The sequence below is a fragment of the Neltuma alba genome, unplaced genomic scaffold (assembly GCF_004799145.2).
Source record: "Neltuma alba isolate B1F8T4 unplaced genomic scaffold, ASM479914v2 tig00011035_pilon, whole genome shotgun sequence".
Taxonomy (NCBI): Eukaryota; Viridiplantae; Streptophyta; class Magnoliopsida; order Fabales; family Fabaceae; genus Neltuma; species Neltuma alba.
Genome location: NW_021635786.1, coordinates 300,242 through 318,943, shown reverse-complemented (window position 1 = coordinate 318,943; position 18,702 = coordinate 300,242). Strand labels below are relative to the sequence as shown.

The following is an 18,702-nucleotide window of genomic DNA, read 5'->3' as shown; positions in this document are numbered from 1 at the left end:
GAAGGACGAGGTGCAAATATAGTTGGTTTTGGTGAAGGTGAAGGAGAAGGAGAAGGAGATGGTGTTTGCGAAGAACTGGGACGTAAGGAATTTATGGCAAATGATGGTGAAGGGGAAGGAGGAAAAGATGATGATATGGAAGGACGCAGGGCTACAATTGGCATTGAGGGTGAAGGAGAAGGAGATAATTGAGTTTTTGTTGAAGGCGATGGTGAAGGAGATGGACTTGGTGATGAACTCGAAGGTGGGGAGTTATTATTAGCATTTAAAGGTGAAGGCGAAGGGAGAACAAGTGGTTTAGAGGCTGATAAGGGAGAAGGAGATGGGGTTTGTGATAAAGAAAGATGAGGTGAAGCGCCAATTGAATTTGAAGGAGTTGGTGAAGGAGAAACTGATGATACAAAAGGAGGAGGTGTGTTGCCAAACGATTTTGGTGGCAAAGGATATGGTGGTAATGTAGTAGGAGAGAAAGACTGTGGTGAAGAAAGCGATGGAGATGGAGAATGTAAAGGTGGCGACCTAGGTGATAAAATATTTGGCGGTGTTAGTAGTGAAGGCGGTGGTGGCGGTGAGCGGTTATTAGGTCGCGTAGGACGGGAAGGAGTTTGTAGGGGTGGTGGCCGGGGGTTATTAGGCTGCATAGGACGAGAGGGAGTTCGTGGGGGTGGTGGCCGGGGGTTATTAGGCTGCGTAGGACGAGAGGGAGTTCGTGGGGGTGGTGGCGGGGGGTTATTAGGTCGTGTAGGACGAGAGGGAGTTCGTGGCCGAGGCGGTGGCAGGGTCCGCTGTGGTTGTGGGTGTTGTTCCTGAGCAATCACCCCGCTTACTATAAAGCATAATAAGATGACGTAACAACATAGAGGCAAAGACCTCGCCATTTTAGATCCTTCGATCATATTATGCAAAATGCTTTGTTCTGGAAGAGTAGCACAACAAACCCTTTTATACCTGTGCTTGGCCCTACAGGACAAAACAGTTAGGCATTGCAAATTTCCGCAAGTAAATTTAACATTAATGTTTTATTTTATTTTTCTTCTATCATTAAGTGTATATACTTCTCTTGGTCAAGAAATGGACCGTATGTGAGGGAATAAACATCTCTTAGCCCAGCTGGATACATATGCCTCATAAATGAATATTGTATTTATGTATAAACAGTATTTTTCTGACTAATTAAGTAATGAGTTGTACTAACGGCTAACGAATAGTATGCACATCGTAAAAATAGTTCAAGAACGTTTACTTTGGAGGCTTTCTTAAGAAGTAAACATACATTCGATGACAAAAAGTTTGATTCAATTAAGTCGGTTAAACATGGATGACATATATATAATAATATCATTTTGCTTTTTATATGTTAATGAAATAAGAAATACTTTATAATTAAAATAAAAATTTCAGTGCCTTTACGTGCGTATCATGTAGTCTTATTAGATTAATGTACATTTTGACGGCATAATCTCATAATATACTACATTTAATTCTTAATATAAGATCCGGTTGACTAATTTGAAGAGATTAACAAAGTTAAAGAATAACTTAATTATAACATATGTTATAAGATCTCTTTAAAATAATTATGTGTATCATTAAAAATAAATATATATTTTTTATTTAACTTTTTGTAATCCTTATAAATTAGTTGATTGTGTCTTATATTAAGAATCAGACATATTATATAATTACATACAATTGACAAGTGTTGCCTGGGATATGTTACTAATTAAAAGAGCTATCATAAAAAACATAAAGTAATATAGTTATATTAATATTATTATCCAATATTTGATTTTAACTTGAAATAATTCAGGGTCATATTAATCAATCACTCAAATTAATAATTAAACAAAGCTAACAAAATCATATGGTCCGAAAAGTAAGTTTAGGTATGGCTTTCACTGCCAATTTATAGATTACTAGATAATAGAAGGTAGATTTTGACTAACAAGTTGTTGGTTGATATAATAAATAATCTCACTTCTGTAAATAGAATATTACAAGTTCAAATCCAAAAAAGGCACACATGTTAGGAAGACTTTAACTTTAACACTCTCAATTTGATAGAAATTAATCTCGAGTCTAAAGTAACTTAACATAATTTGAGTTACCCAAAAAAAGAAAAAGAAAGAAAGAAAGAAAGTAGATTTCGAACTAATAATGTCCATATTCTGCGGCTTAATGTCCTTTATTTTAATATCAAACAACGTATAAGGGAATCAAGATCGTTCCCCAAATAACTAAAATTAAAGAGATTAGGCACAAACTAAATTCCATTTCATCTTAATTAAACTAATCAATTTACGAGTGAATTGTCAAAAGAAGCACATTCAAGTGCAATTAAAAGCAATGAGATTAAAAGATTAACTCACAGGGAAGGCAAGCAATTAAGTGACGCTCTAAGAATTATAATCCCCTTTACACTTTGCGATTCAATTTCTCCTGGTTATTGAGCTTAATTTAAACTTTAGAATCAAGGCTATTACTTAGATATAAGTGTCTTTAAATGCACCTATACGCATATTCTAACTTCATTCTATGATGCCTTATATGAAAATTTGAGATTCAAATAAGCACATACAAGCTTTATCATGATGACTTAGGGCCCTTTAGCATCATTCTATCTCACAAAATGGAAAAATTGAAAAACTATAATCCTTAAAGCTGCTTGACCAAATTTCTAAATGCAATTCCCTTCTTCCAAAGGCAAACTGCAACACCCAAATCATACACTAGAGTTGGCCATCCACTAGTATGGAAAAGTGAATTCAAATTAAGCAAGCATCATCGCATTAAAAAAAGCAATAACTAATGAGAAACTTACACTACCAAGAAAACATCCAATTACTAATAGAATTACCGATAAAAAAAATTCTATCGATAATTTCTAACAGAAATTGTGTCAGTAAATTTACTGACAGAATTTGTCATGGATTTCTGATGAAAATTACCAACTAAATTTTTTTCGTGGCTAATTTCATCAAAAAATTAATTTACATACGGAATTAGCCATGAATTTTATAGATGAAATTAATCCTATTGGTAATCCATTGGTATTTAAAAGTTTTGAAATTTTGATTTTTATTATAAGATGATAATAATTTATTTCATACTCCCTCCATCTCTTTTTATGAGTAACCTTGGACTCCATTACATAGATAAAAAAAAAAAAGAAGATAATAAATGGGTAGAAATTGAAAGTTCTTTCTACAAAATATCCTTATTTATGGGGGGAGAGTATAAGAAAGAGGATAAGAAAATTAGTATAATAAAGAAAATTCTAAAAGAGAGAATATAGGATGGAGAGAGATGATGGTTTCAAAAATGAGATGATAAATATATTGAGCATTAAAATAAGTAATTAATGGGGTAAACTCGGAAATTTGCTATAAAATTTTTTAAACAAGTTGTAAATATTGCTTATATTTAGGGACAAAAAGGGAATGATAATTATCGCTTATAAGAAGAGACATAGAGAGTACTAAATTTACTAGCAGTTTTTAACAACCACTGCAAAAAGGTGTTAAAAACCACTACAAATACGTGTTAGAGGTCTCAGAAAAGTACAATATTTGAAATGATTCTCTTTTAAATTTGTATATGAATCGCCACAAATGTAGCTCTAGAGTTTTTTCCTTTTTAATTTGCAGCAATTTCTATAACAGGTACGAATGCAATGAATTATTATTATTTTCTAACTAATTTTATTTTTATTTATCAGGTATTGAAAAAATTGTTATATCATTAAATATTTAGAAAATATTGTTAAAATTTTATTTGTATTTGTCCACTTTGTTACTTATTTATGTAATAAAATTATAATTTAATTATTTAAATACGTTTTGCTTAAAAAACTATTTAAGTGTGTGAAATTCTTTTTCAAATAGATATTTATATAAAGGAGTAGTAAAAATGTTTAATAAATAGAAAGAGAAAGGATTCTCTTGTGGTATCAGTGGTATAAGTCTACAGAAAAAAAAGTTACAACAATATGTGTATGAAATAAATGTAAATAAGGATGAAAATGAAAAAGGAAAAAAAAAAAAACTAACTCTAGGGAAGCATTGAGGCTAAATAGAGTGTAGAATGAGAAGAGAAGAGACGGAGGAGAAAGATGAAAATGGAGAAGAGCATAAGAGAAATAGGGAAAGGGATATTTATAGTAACTATGCGACACGCCTACTAATATCTGCAAATGCGAAAATCGCAGTTCTATCATTTTGAGTTTCATAAAATTTTAGTACAATTTAATATATAAACTCAAGAAATAAGGGAAGGGGGTATTTATAATATGCACAAATCACATAGATGCAAATGTGTTGCGAATTTGTAGTGATTCTATTAGAACTACTAGAAAATTGAGTTGTTTTTCATTAGCAATGGTTTTTTTTCCCTTGAACCACTACTAACATCCCCAACTTCTCCTGCCATGTCGTGCTAACTTACTACAAAAAAAGACTTTAGGTGATAACTTTCGGGCTGAAAGTCCACTTTTAGTGGTGCCACTAAAAAGTCATCACTAAAAGTAAGACTTTTAGCGGCAACATTGGCAACAAAAATGTCACCGCTGAAAGTAGACTTTCAGCTGCGACTTATTGTGTCGCCATTGAATATATGACCTTCAGTGGTGATGTAATCACTGAAGGGTTCACTTTTAGCGGCAACCTTCTAATATTGCTGCTGAAAGTGTAATATAATAATATATATTTTATTTTACAATAGTAATAAACAAATTCAATCCAACTCAACGACAAGAAGATTATACATGAAAAGAGGTGGTCACGAGTTTGAACCTTGAAAAAGATACATTTAAGGTGAAAATATTTGGGCGGTGACGTGGCAAGGAGGAGTGATATGACAATGATGTGGAGGTGGGTAGTGATGACATGGTACCCGGTTTGTGATGAGGTTGGGCCTCAGTGGTGATGATGTGACACCTTGCGGTGATGATGTGGCATCGATAAAGCCAATTCTTCTTGGGCATCATTTTAGCGGCAACTTTTTATCTTGCTTGGAAACATATATGGGTGGCATTAAATATATGACGGGGTTACCCGATATTGTAATAATCATTGATCAACAAGAAGAATGTCACATCTTGCCAAACTTAGCATTGATAGAAGGGATGAAAATTTGGCTAAGAGCCAATAGGGAAATAAGATTGGCTAGGAAAACTAAGCATGGTGTGAAACCCAAAAAGGATTCGAATCGGCATTTTCAAATTTAGTAGTCTAGGAAGGGCAAAACAGGAAAAATTAAGAAAAATTCTAGAAAATTCTTGAAAAATGGGAGAATTATAAGCTAGAGGTTTGGGAAGTTTGGTTGAGGCCCGAAAGGTGAAATTATTGTGAAAATGACTTGTTACGGAATTTCCCGTAATTTGAGGTTTTTCAGGAAAATATTAGAAAATCAAAGAAAAATAATTATTTTAATTAGTTATAGGCCTCAATAAATTTGGAAAAAATGTCAATAAACCATATAAATACTTTTTTGAATTTATAAAATTGGTTTTAGGCCTTGAAAGCTTAGGAATTAATTTTAGGGAATTTATTTTCCTGCAGATTTATAGATAGAGGTCTAGTCAGGAAAAATTCAAAATAAATACTAGAGGTGGCAAAAAATTCTGAAAATTTTCAGATCATGTTCTCATATTAAAAGGTGAGTTATCATAAAGAGAAATAAATTTTTAGAGGTCTTAAAAAATTATGAAATGCTGCTAGTAAATAGTAACCAATAAAGTTTCAAATTTGTTTGGGATTTTGATTTGGATTATGGGCCATCTCTTTGAACCAGCCCAAACCATTTGTGGGGCTCACATTGAGGCCAATAAGGGCCCAATTTCATGCAGCTTCTGTAACACCTTACGTTTACGACCTTATATTGTGCCAAGTTAAGACATTCGGAAGCGCAATTTAAGGTTACTGGGTTGAAAAACCTGAATTTGAAAAATTCTTTTCCCGCATTACTATTCATTGTAACCTTAAACTTGGCGTAACTTTGGAAAATTATAACTAATTCTAAAAAAATCGAAACAAGGTCGTTCCAAGTCTCACTCGAAGCTCTTAACATCATCTATCAAGGAAAAATGACCTCAGGTTCCAATTTAATCAGAAACGCATCCGTTTTTAATTTTGAAAAGCACTGTTCATTTGGTCATTTTTCTATTTTTCAGGATTTTTGCCTAACTTCGGAAAGGCATAACTTCTTACACAGAGCTCTGATTGTGACGTTTTACCACTCATTTTAAAGGGAAAAATAAGATTTATTTGCATACCAAATTTCAGGGAAAAAGTCAACCATTTGATCAGGGTCTTTGTTGGTCAAAGTTTGGTCAAATCTAGACCATTTTTATCCCCTTTTTCACTAATTCTAACAGCATTTCGTTTTTCACTATAATCATACCATAATCACATATAAAGCTACTCTACCAATAATATACATTCAAAAAGGTGATCATATCATGTGTTCATGATCAGAGTATGCTTACATGGCTTGAAAGAGAAAGGTTCAAAACCGTATAATACAATACATAATTTATAACTTCCTCAAGCCATGATTATTTCCTTTCCCTTCTCCTTGGCAATAGTGGCACCTAGGATATCATGTTATAGGAGGAATGAGATTTCATAGAAATTCCAGTAGCATTGAACATATAACCATCAAGTCAACATGCATAAGATGTCATGCTACATGCAGTAAAATAACATTTCTAGTCTTTATGCCATGCCATAACCATTCTGTATCCATGTCATCATATCATGGAGCATATAATCATTCTGGTCACAACTCAATCATGCAAGAGCCAAGGCATACATTGCAAGGAGTTCACATCATTTGTACATAAACATTCTCATGGCACATAAACACACATAGCAGAAACACCAAATGCAGATCAACACAATAATTGCAAGTTCACGCTACCTCAATTCCACGCTTAATGTTTCCTCCTTGTTTCCTTGCTTGAGATCCTCCTAGGTTTCCAGCAAATTGCCTATCAACCATACAGTAAGGGTATGGTAAATTCCATATCCAGTATATCATTCTTCCTCAATATAATGCTACCCTTGTGCCTTTCAATTTATAATTTCTGTATACCTTTCCTAATCCTTTGACTGTGGTTTGACCAAGCCTTAATCCTCAGTTAAGGTCTTGGAATTCTTCCTTAATCCATAATTAATCATGCTTTCTTGGTTAATCACTAACCCTTAATCCTTAATCCAATATTTAATTAAGGTCCTCAACTCACATAGTCATTAGTACAACATAATCTTCTAAGATTAAGTCACTAATCCCTTATGGATTATCCATTAATCATTCTCTAATCAACATGATTAACCATTAATCATTCTCTAATCAACATGATTAACCATTATTCATTCTCTAATCAACATGATTAACCATTAATTAATCATCCTTCAATTAGCATAACTAATCACTGATTACTGATTAATCAAGGTAGCTAACCTTAATTACTTACTAATCTTAAATCAAATAACATGATTAATCTTAGCTATCACTAAACCATAATTAATCAAGGTAATTAATCCTAATCTTCCTCAAATAAATAATTAACTAAAAATAATTAACACTTAGGGAGGTAAACGTACCTTAATTAGCTCTTAATCGGCGATTAGAGGTGTCTAACTTTGCTTTCTCCCTTTCTCTCTCTTCTTTCTTCCTTTCTCTCTCCTAGAACTCAAGAACACAACATTCCCTCTCATGCAACCCACTTTGGCCGAATTCTTCATGGAAGGGGGGTATTTATAGGCTTTAATATTTCAAAATTCCAAAAATGCCCTTCGGGAAAAAGATACGATCTTGGCCGTCCATTTTTTTCTACTTTACACATGGACAAATCTTAGGGCACACACCATAAGAAGTTGACACATGGATGGACACCTAATCACCATGTGATTTTCATGTGGAAATAAAATATTATTTTATTGTTTTGTCTCTTATTTCCCTTTATGCCCTTGAACAATTTGGAAAATTCCAACTTTGTCCTCCCCCTTTATTTTTGGCCGAAATATTACTCTTAATATTGGAAAAAAATGACTCATCCAATAATCAATGCAATCTACTGATTATTTGTGTATTTTCGGTCCGATTTTCCAACAATCCTGTCCAATTTACTATCACAAAATTTTGATTTCAACACCTCATTAAATTCCCCTCATTCCAAGGGTATTCCATGATTTTTCTCAAGTTTTACCTCCCTCTATAGTTTTCTAAATTTTATTCTGTCAAAAATCACTATTCTACCGATAATAATTCGGTAATAAATATTCTTTAAGCTAACCTCTGTACATCCAAAGGTGGGAAGTAATTTTATAAATTAGGATAATATGTCACATAATTTATCCCTATTTTTCCTTGAATTTTTGAGGCCTCTATATATTTTAAATAATGGAAATTGGCTAATTTTCCTTAATTAACCAAAAATTCTAATAATTACAAATAATTCCCTGATAAATTATTTTTAATCTTATATTCATCTTCTAAGCCTCAAACATTATTCTGTACCCTCCTTTCTATTTTTCATGATTTTCTGGGAATTTTCAGGAATTTCGGACATTATTTCCAATACTGCCCTTTCTTGACCGATCTTTTCAAAAATGACCGTTATGTCCCTATCCTGATTTTTCCTCATAGCCTGGGTCCTCTACCAGTTTACTATACTACTTGACCTTAGTCAGTGTCAAATCATTCATCAATTAGGATAAAATTATCAGGGTGTGACAGCTTCCAGGTACCTCTATTTTTATTAAATTAAAATGCAAAATTAAGGGATACTTGTTGGAAAACTCTAGAAAAAGGACACTTGTTCAAATCTAAACCCTTCTTGCATGGGATGGCTGCCAAATAACCCTCCTTAGGTGGCCTTTGGTCGTGCAAATGGGGGAATAAGTGGCAGATTTATTTGCTTCTAAATTACCCCCTTAAAAACAAAAGAAAATGTTGGAAAATTTGGGAAAAAGAGGGGAGGTGCTACCCATTTCGTTTTTGAGCTGGAAAATAAATTTGATTAAGGGCTTTTGGACAAGGAATCATCTAACTTTCATCAAGGATTCATCAAGGTATGTTCAAGCCTTGCTATCCCTAAGATTTAAACTAGTTTTGGTTAAGGTTTTAGCATGAAAATCAAGGGGGAGATGCTGTCCATATTCGATTTGAACATGTGATGTTTGGGGTAGGATAGAAGCCTTAAATATCAAGTGGAATAAGCATGATTAAGTGGTGTATGGGTTGATTTTTGAAAGAAAATACACCTAGGGTTCTATATGTTCAATTCGGCCAAGGGTAGTTCTTACTAGAGGAAATTGTTTTAGCTTGATTTGATGATTCAAATTGTTTAAAACATATTTTTGTGTAGGGGTATGTTATTGGAAAGTGTTTAAAATCATTAGAATCAAAAATGAAAATTTTGGAAATAAATACCCCCTATTCGGCCACTATTATTTGAGAAGAAAGGAGTTTGATTTCTATAAATATAATTAGATATTTGGATTCTAACCGAAAAATTGTGTAGGAATAGACCAAGAGATTGATGGAAACAAAGAGGGAATAATTATGTTAAAAATCAAGGAAAAAGGGGTTAATTGAGTTTAATGTCAAGCATTAGTGTTTATGCATGAATTGATAGGCATTGTGCAAGAGAACAAGAAGGAACCCAAAGGAATTGAAGAGGCCGAATTGGTTCAAGTAGAAAAGAGGTGGCTTTGAATCTAATTTGATTGTTTTTCTTGCTTGCTTAATATGCATATCTTGCTTACTTTACGTTTCTATGAATTGATTGATTTATACTATGGTATGGGATGCTTTTTTATATTTGATATGCTTTGGCCAAATGCATATTGATATGAAATGTGAACATTTACTAATTTTTTTGATGGAATAATGTGCTATTCATGGTCTTGAAATTGATTATTATACATTGTAACATGTCACATTTTGTGAAGCTTGATTGACATGATAATTATGATTCATTGCTACTGAGATTTCTATGAAATCTCACCCCCCAATGTATAAACAATGATAGGAACCTCAAGTGGTGTTGCCAAGGACAAGGAGAAAAGGATTGAAAGTCATATTGGAAGAAGTTTAAGCTAAATGTCATTGAAGTTATGATTTGTAAATTATTATGAGTTGTTATGTATCCTTGTAAACGATGTTGAAATATTGTATTGACGATTAAGGATACTGTATTTATGGATAATTGACTAAGAAATTATGTCTATCCATGTGTTGCATGATTGAAAAAGCTGGATAAAAGGAAAAGAAAAAGAAAAGGCAAGAATGGTATGAAAAGGGGATAAAAGTTGACTTTTTGGGAGCAAAGTTTGACCAACGTGATTTTGAGCAATTGGACGAATCTGGATCTGAAATTTGACATGCTTATAGATCTCATTTTAGCTTCAAAACAAGTGGTAATTCATTAAATTTGGACTTTTGTATAGAAAGTTATGCCTTTCCAAAATTGGGCATAAACATAGAAAATTAAAAAATGACCAAATGAACAGTACCACTTTGAACGAAATCTGAGAATGATGTATGAGATCTAGATATTAATGAATATTTTTCTTCTAAAGAGCATATCAAAATTTTTCTATCGAACTTGGAACCATCCCATTTCAATTTTTCTACAATTAGTTATGAATTTTCAAATTTGGCCTAAATTGCTGTGAATAGTGTACAGAAATCTGAAAAATGGGAACTGTGGAATTGAAATTTTCTTATACTTAAGACTTGAATAATGGTTCCTAGTGGTTCCAATTGATATATAATGTGACAATAAAGGAGGTGTGACACGTTTGGTATTAGAGCAAAGGTTCTGGCTTATTGTAATATGCTCTGATTATGTGATAAGTTTACTTTGAATTAAAAGTTTTAGGTGCATTTAATAAACGTTCTTTTAGTAGTGCACTGTGGTACTGTATGGCATGATATTGCCCCGTGATATCTTGAATTATATTGCACTGTATTACTTGAATTATATTGTTGGTTTGGTTTGTTGCACTATTAGGGAAAGAACATAAGTTAGAAAGATGACATGCTGTGAAAGTGACTGCTTAGTAGAGGTTGTTAACCAGAGAATGCTTAAAGAACCATAACCAGAATAGTACCACCCTCTGGTAGAAGATTCCAATGATCTTGCTCCCCCACTAGGATATTACTATTGCTTACTTCCTAGAGAAATCAAGGATACTCATTCCGTAGTGGGCTCAAATCAAATAATAGAGCTACAAGAGGATGAGGTAGGGTCCTGCACACGGCCAGTGGTAGAGTTACAACAGAGATTATGTTCATGGCCAGTGCCTAGATTAAGAAATCAAGACGATGAGGCAGGCCCCAGTAGAACATTACCTCTGAGGAAGAGGTCATTATCAGTGCCTAAAGAGTTCAACATGATTAATGCCCTGATTAAAGAATTCAAGTACCTAGGTAGGTACATCAAGAGGGATAAAGATCAGTATGCCACAGTTTACCTTGATTTCTTCTGTCAGGTTAAGCGATTATATATATTAGTTAACAAGGAAGGCTAGACCCTGAATGTAGACACATGGGGCAAGGCACTGTTATCTACTCTTCCAAAACATGGCTCTGAGAGGAATCCATACCATCTATTTGCATAGGATAGATGGGTGTACTTTTGAGTAGATGCTGGATGTCTTAAAGGACTTTGTTACTGCCACTTTTCCTTTTCCAGGAGGGTTCTAAATAGTTGTATTAATTATATGACTCTTGATATAACAAGCTGTGACTAATGAAACTATGTTGTTGTGTGTATATGAATGGGTTATATATAAAAGTAGAGGTTATATGGTGATGTTGTTCCTTATGAAGTTAAGAGATACGAGATATAAGGGGGAGAATAGAACTGGCCCCCTATCGACCCAATTCCAGGTGAACCAATTAAAGGAACAACAGTAAATGATGTAAGAGTTACCAGTAACTCAAGCTCGTCACGAGCAAGAAAGGAAAGTTGCAATAGCAGCAACAGTAACAACAGCCACAGCATAGTTGCAATAACCTAGGCAAGGAGCGACCGGAATAATCCGACCCGTCTAGCCTACCTCTAAGGATTGATTATAGAGCAAGGCCTATAAGGGAAGTAAGTAAGTTGCAATAGTGGATTATGTACTTTGGCAAGCATAATCCACTAGTGTTTGAGGGCACACGAGATGCGTGAGTAGCCAGAGACGAAACTACCCAGCTAGGCGAAATCTTTAGAATGATGGGTTGCTCTATTGAAATCAAATTGTAGATGGAGATCTACAAGTTACAAAGGAGAAATAGATAGGAGGTGGAATAATTTGGAAATAGGCAGATAAGTTATTGAGACCCTAGTTATTTAGGAATCTGTTAGGGGTTGATTCTTTTAGAGGTATTCCCCTAAGATTAATATAGGGTGAGAAGGAAACTGAATCCCTCACTGTGGACTAAGTGGAAGAGAAACCTTTTAATGAGTATTTGGTGAGACCCATCAAGTTATCTCAGTACCCCGCCTATCTATAACTTATGAATGATGAACGATGGTTCATTCAGAAAGTGATTAGAGGTCTAAGATTAGAACAAAGAGCAAGGGGCTAGCCCGAGATAAGTTGGGAATATTAATAAAGTGAGGAAAGTCTGTTGAATCACAGAGAGTAATTGGAATTGTTATGACCGTACCGAAATAATGTCGAGGGCTGATAAATCTTAGGCAAGAACAATGATTGAGGGAGTTTTGATTTTAGTGATAGCCCAGGAAGGGCATACACTAAGGAGAACTGAACAATTTTAGATAGGCCCAGATTTGTGAAAATTAGGGGGGAGTCACAGAGACTAGTGATACACAACGGATCATAAGTTATACTTTCATTTTAGAAAACCCGAATACTTTACAGGGGAATGTTGCCCTGGGGGCAGGTGGAAGCTAGCGAGTTACCGGAGATGACTTGAGATAAAATTTGGATGAATAATTGCATGGGGTGCAAAATTTGATTCGGGTGCTAGCTATTTATTTATATCATATGGGTATGATTGGCAAATGGACTTTACTGTGAAATATTATTGTGTGATTTTCACTGACAGTAGAGTGGTGACCTCTAGTGTGTTTAAAGTATATTGTTTGGTGTATTTATTACAGTGTTATTTTTTATCTGCTATGCATACCATCTTATGATATTGATTTGAAAACTGGCCTGAATTGATTTTCATTTCATAGTGTTCTCCTTGATTGTATAAATTTGAAACTTAAACTTTCCCTCCTAAGGAACTTGTCTCTTGCCTAGAGGTAAGATTGAATTTCACTAATGAGGCCCAAATGGAGAAATCATTAAAAATGGTTTGTTAAAGGTGTATGATAACTCTCAGTGTAGGCAGAGGTAATAGTAGAGATAGAGGAAATGCTATTGATAAGGGAATATCTAGCAAAATTCCCAAAAGAGATTAATGAACTCCCACTAGAATAAGAAACAAAAAGTGTGGTAGAAGTAGTGCCAAAAACAAGTTTAATTTAAAGGCTCCTTATTGCGCAACCATGATGAAACAGCTAAAAATGTAGTGGGCCCAATAGAAATAGGAGTCTATACTTTTGTAAGAAAACTGAATGATAATTTAAACCTCAAGTCATCATTGTATCCTCGAGAGAGGCAAGGTGAGAGGACAAAATGTTTGAGGTTTGTTAAATCCCTGAACAATGGTAGATATTCCTAAGGGATGGTAAGCCAAGAGGGACAAATGTTTAATGATACTGAACTTAGAATTAATAATAAGTTAGGTGCCTAACCTAGACACAACACAGCAAGGTGATTGAATATTTGATGTGTGATGTGATCAGTGTATAATGATCAATACCTAACCATGGCAATGATTGGTTAAAAGGTAAAGAAGGTTAGAAAGAGTAGAGTCAGGAAAGATCCTCTTGAGAATATAGCTGAATGGAAATAGATGAGAAATTAATAGTTAATGGATATATTGGAAACTGATGTGGTGAGAGATAAATAAGGTCTCATTGGCACCTAAAGCCTGAGGATGCTCGAATATCAATAATGTTGGGGACTATATGATATCCTTTAGTATCCCTAAACAATTATGAATATGCAACCATGGCAACCAGGATAGTGTGAAAACCAAGAGACGAAGTTCCTAATAGGGAATGCCACTACCTATGGAATTGAGGAGAATATCCTAACAGGGGATTGAATACAAGGAAAAGTCTTGGCCACAAAGTACCTCTTTGAAAGTGAACATGACCCTCTATCATTGAAATTATATTGCTCTCAGAAGAGTAAGACATTCTCAACAAGAATTACAATAAGTAGCCGAATGGAATTAATAGTAGTATATCCTCTATCGGTATTTTTGGTAATAATGATAGTGGGATATAGTTAAGTCAGGGTGTGAAACAAATCATACCCTAAGGAGAGTGAAATTGGTCAAGAGTAATGGGAAAGGTATTACGAGGCAAATACGTATAATTCCTCAAACTTAACAGGGCATTGTATTATGGTAATGAGTAAAGAGAATGTAATAATGGAAGCCCTGTCCCAATGTTATTGAGAGCTGAGAAGGTGATAATTGATGGTTACACTGGGAATTGGTTTATAGAAAGAGATAAGTAAGTTCCTGGTGGTGCTTAGATGTGCGATAACATTTGGGACTAGTGAGACCTTTATGTCCCTAAGGCATCAATAAGAAGTGCAATTATAGCACTCAGGCCAGTAAAAAAATGTAAGAGATGAGATTCGTATGAACAAATGTCATTGCCATAGTGATCAAACAAGTCAGGTAGAGAGATTTCCCAAATAGAATTTGACATGTAAGGATATGCCGGACAGAGATTAAGCAACTAGTAGGTTCTGGCCATAGGATATCTCTTAAATAAAGATGTGGCTCTCTGATGCAGAGTTGATGCCACTATACTAAGAGCGAGCTATTCTCTAAAAGAAAGGAAGGGAAATGGTTGCAATGGAGTTAACCTTAACCCAATGAGAGTGAATCTGACCAAAAGTGATAAAAAGATGGAATACTTGAGAAATGGAAAAGATGATTTTACAAGACCTCTCCCTGTAAGATGAGAAAGAAAATTGAAAGACATGGTAGACTGGCATGGATATGAGCCAATAGCCTAGAAAATTTTAGGGCATGATAAGAGGAAAATAGCCTGAGGTAGCTAAAAGTTAAGGTAAGAGGAAACGAAAGACCAGAAAGATGGATGACCCCGAAGTTGACAGAAAGATTTGAGTAAGGCCTAAGAAGGCCATATCAGTATCTGTGATCAGTCTTGGGGAATGATCAGTTAAGTCACTAACTGAGGATAGGTGAATTATTCTCTAACTCTAGTCCACTGGTCTAAAGGTTTCTAAAGAGTGGAACATGACTCGAACAGAATGGGAGAGCGGGGCAGCTCTCAAGGTCATAGCAAACCAAGCCCAAGGGAAGGTTAATGAGACATGAGGGTAGTATCTCTTTGGAGCGGGAGAATGAGATGACTAGGGATGAGTCTAAGATAGGGAAACCTCCTCAGGATTGGTTGCTTAGTATAGAGAGTATACCCTTGACTTTTTCACAAACACTGCTATTGTTGAATAGGCCGAGCTCAATTTGTTAGTGGCAGTCTTACCCAAGAGGGGAGTGAATTGGGTAAGTTATAAAAATTTTGTAAAATAAAAACCAATAAGCTAAACAAAAACAGAGAGCGTAAGTTAGAGTGATTTCATCGTAGAGAGTAGACACAGAATTTATACTGGTTTGGTCTCAACCACTTGACCTACATCCAGTCCTCAGAACACCTATGAGTATTTCACTAAGTTCCAAGATTAATTGGGCTTTTGGTGTCGCAGTACAACAATTGATTTGTTCAATCACTCCCCCTTACTACTCGTAAGGTTACAAATCCACTCAAGAGTCCACAATCTTGAGTTTCACTCAGAAAGTAATTAAAGATGATATGTAAAGCTCTCTTACAGGGTAAATGGATGAGAAATACTGAAGCCCAGTACAAATAAGAACAGAGTATTGAATGCAATAGTAAGTTATTTTCAGAAGGTAGCTCGCATATTCAATCTATGCATTCAATGCTTCTTCACATCTTTTATAGTTGAGGAAGTTTAATAGCTATTAGACGGAAGAGCTTCTAGCCCTTGAGAGTTTGGTTGCATGTTTTCCCAGTTGTAACGGTTTTCGCCATTAATGCTTCTGACATGGTAGGTTACAGGCTACTAAACAACTGTTGGATAACCGTTGAGTTCTTCTTCATAATTTGTAATAATACTTCAATCTAATAAGTTTTTCTTGTAGAGTAAAGCTTAGGAGCATAACTGATCAAATGATAAAAATGAACATTCATAGTTTGAAAGTGGAATCAATCAGTTGCTCAATGTATTGAACAAGAACCGGACATCCTTGATCGAAGTAATGATCGATGACTGGTTGATCGATCAAATTATCGATTAATCAAATAGAAAGAATTTGAAATAGGCAAGTTTATTTATCGATCAAGTTATGGATTAATAATTTATCGATCAAGTAATCAGTCAATAAAAAGGGTGACTTCAGAAAAACATGTAGAGAAAAAGCTCAAAGTCACTTTAGATTTTGAATCCCTTAAAATAGAGAATTAAGATAAACATGAAGGCTGAGAAAAGTTTGAAGGGAAATAATCAACATATTTTGAGAATCACGATAACTTGTTGATGTTTAACTAGAAAGAGTCAATGATCGATCAAGTGATCGAAAACTGCTTGATCGATTAAGCTATCGATAAAGTAAAGTGAGATAGAAATAATTTTCCAAGAATAATGATCGAGTACTTTATTGATAAATGAATGATAGAAAATTTGATCGATAAAAAAGATTTAACAAAGAGTTTTTCAAAGGGCACAAAACAAATGATGATCAATTAATGTTTCATTGAGTAAGTGATCGATAAAATATAATAGAGAGACTTAGTTCTGAAATGCGAGGGAAATGTTTGATTGATCACGTTATGTGAAAATAAGACATTCAGAAATATGGGTGATCAATCATTTCATTGATAATTAGATTATCGATCAGGTGATCAAAAAACATAACTCAAAAAGTAGAGAGAGTGAGATAGCAATGATCGATCATTTGATCGATAAATCACTAATCGATCAAGTGATTGATTAATCAACCAGATAACAACCTTGAATAGGGAGTGGGTTATTAAGCAATGTTCAATCATGGTATCAAAAAATCTCTGATCGATAAAGTGATTGATAAATGATGAAAGAAATAAAATATAACCAAAGTGAAAGAGCTTTACCATTTATCTATCTTCTTATCGATGACCTATTTATTGATCAAGTGATCGATGAATACTTACCAAAATTGTGTCCTATTATCTGATAGGTGTTCGATCATTAGATTATCGATAAATTGATTGATAATTATCGACAAACTTCTACACAAAACAGTATTAACGATGATCGATCAACACATACTAACTTGATTTATCCATCGGGTTATCGATTAACATTTATGCTAAGTTGCTCGTTTACACAGGGAATTTATTTGACAAGTGATCAATAAACCCTTGATCGATCAGGTGATCAATCAACTTACCAAAACACATATTACCCAATTTGTTATCATTAAAACCTTAAATCTAACATTCTCCCCTTTTTTAATGATGACAAAACACAGGTGTAAGATAAATCAGATTTTATCAGATAAAACTTAAACTAGATCAGGAATTCAATAGAATCATACAACAGATAACAATATTCACCAGTAAATGTCAAAAAATGGTAGAAATGCACAACTGATAACATTTAAATGCTATCAAAATTCAAATGATAACCCAGAATTCAGATTACATAACAAAAATATATGAAAAATAGAAATAACAAAAATCATCAAAGCTAAACAACTAGACAAACAACTAAACAGATTCCTTCTCCTCCTTTTTGTTAGTATCAGAAGGTAGGGAAGAAGTAGGCAAAGTAAGGGGAACAGAGAGAGGGGGAAACTGAGAAAGTGGAGAGATAGTCTGAGAAATGGGTGGAAGAGTTAGGGAAAGAGTAGGCTGGGGAACTATGATAATAGCTACGGTAGCAGGAGGAGGAGGAGGTGAGGTGGAAGGTATAGATAGTGAAGTAGAAATAAGAGAAGTGGGTCTAGGTGATGTAGGTGGTGCAGGCTCATGGTGAGGAGGAGATGGTGGGTGAGAGAGTAGGTCTTCAAAACTGAAGGAAGTACTAGGTGCAGACAAATTATTACAAAGAGAGGCTACCTTCCCTTTTAAATCTCGAATCTCCCTTTCAATATAGTCAAACCTCTGAGAAACTTCTTTTTCTAGAACTACCATGGCTTGACGATGAAGATCCAGAATTTTGGAAATGCCATCAAATTTTCTGTCTGAGACTTCCCCATAGTCTTTAGCTATCACATAAACTCTCCTCTCAAATTCTTAAGGCTCTGCCTGGAATATTTCCTTGATTGATTTTCCCAGAAATGAGGGTCCAGAGGTATGAGAGGGTTTTGCAGAAGATTCAGCTTCATCTTAGCCCTTTGAAGCACTAATCATTGGATGTTTTCCTTTCTCTTTTCTTGCCAACTTCTGTGAAGACTGAAAGGGCACTGGAATCTTTATCTTATTGAGCTGGTTAATTCCAAATGCAGGAATCTTTACTTTAACTTCTTCAGGCTTGAATAGTGTAATGTTGTTTACTTGGAGAAAGTATGTGGCTAGCTGAG

At 34.4% G+C, this 18,702-nt stretch overlaps 1 protein-coding gene across 1 annotated transcript; it reads right to left on the bottom strand.

The window, feature by feature from the left end:
- Window positions 1-17,887: 17,887 nt before the first annotated feature.
- LOC114760895 (proline-rich receptor-like protein kinase PERK8) lies at window positions 17,888-18,313 on the bottom strand. The gene has a single exon (XM_028950208.1). It carries the CDS (start codon window positions 18,311-18,313, stop codon window positions 17,888-17,890), a length of 426 nt encoding a protein of 141 aa, XP_028806041.1.
- Window positions 18,314-18,702: the final 389 nt, after the last annotated feature.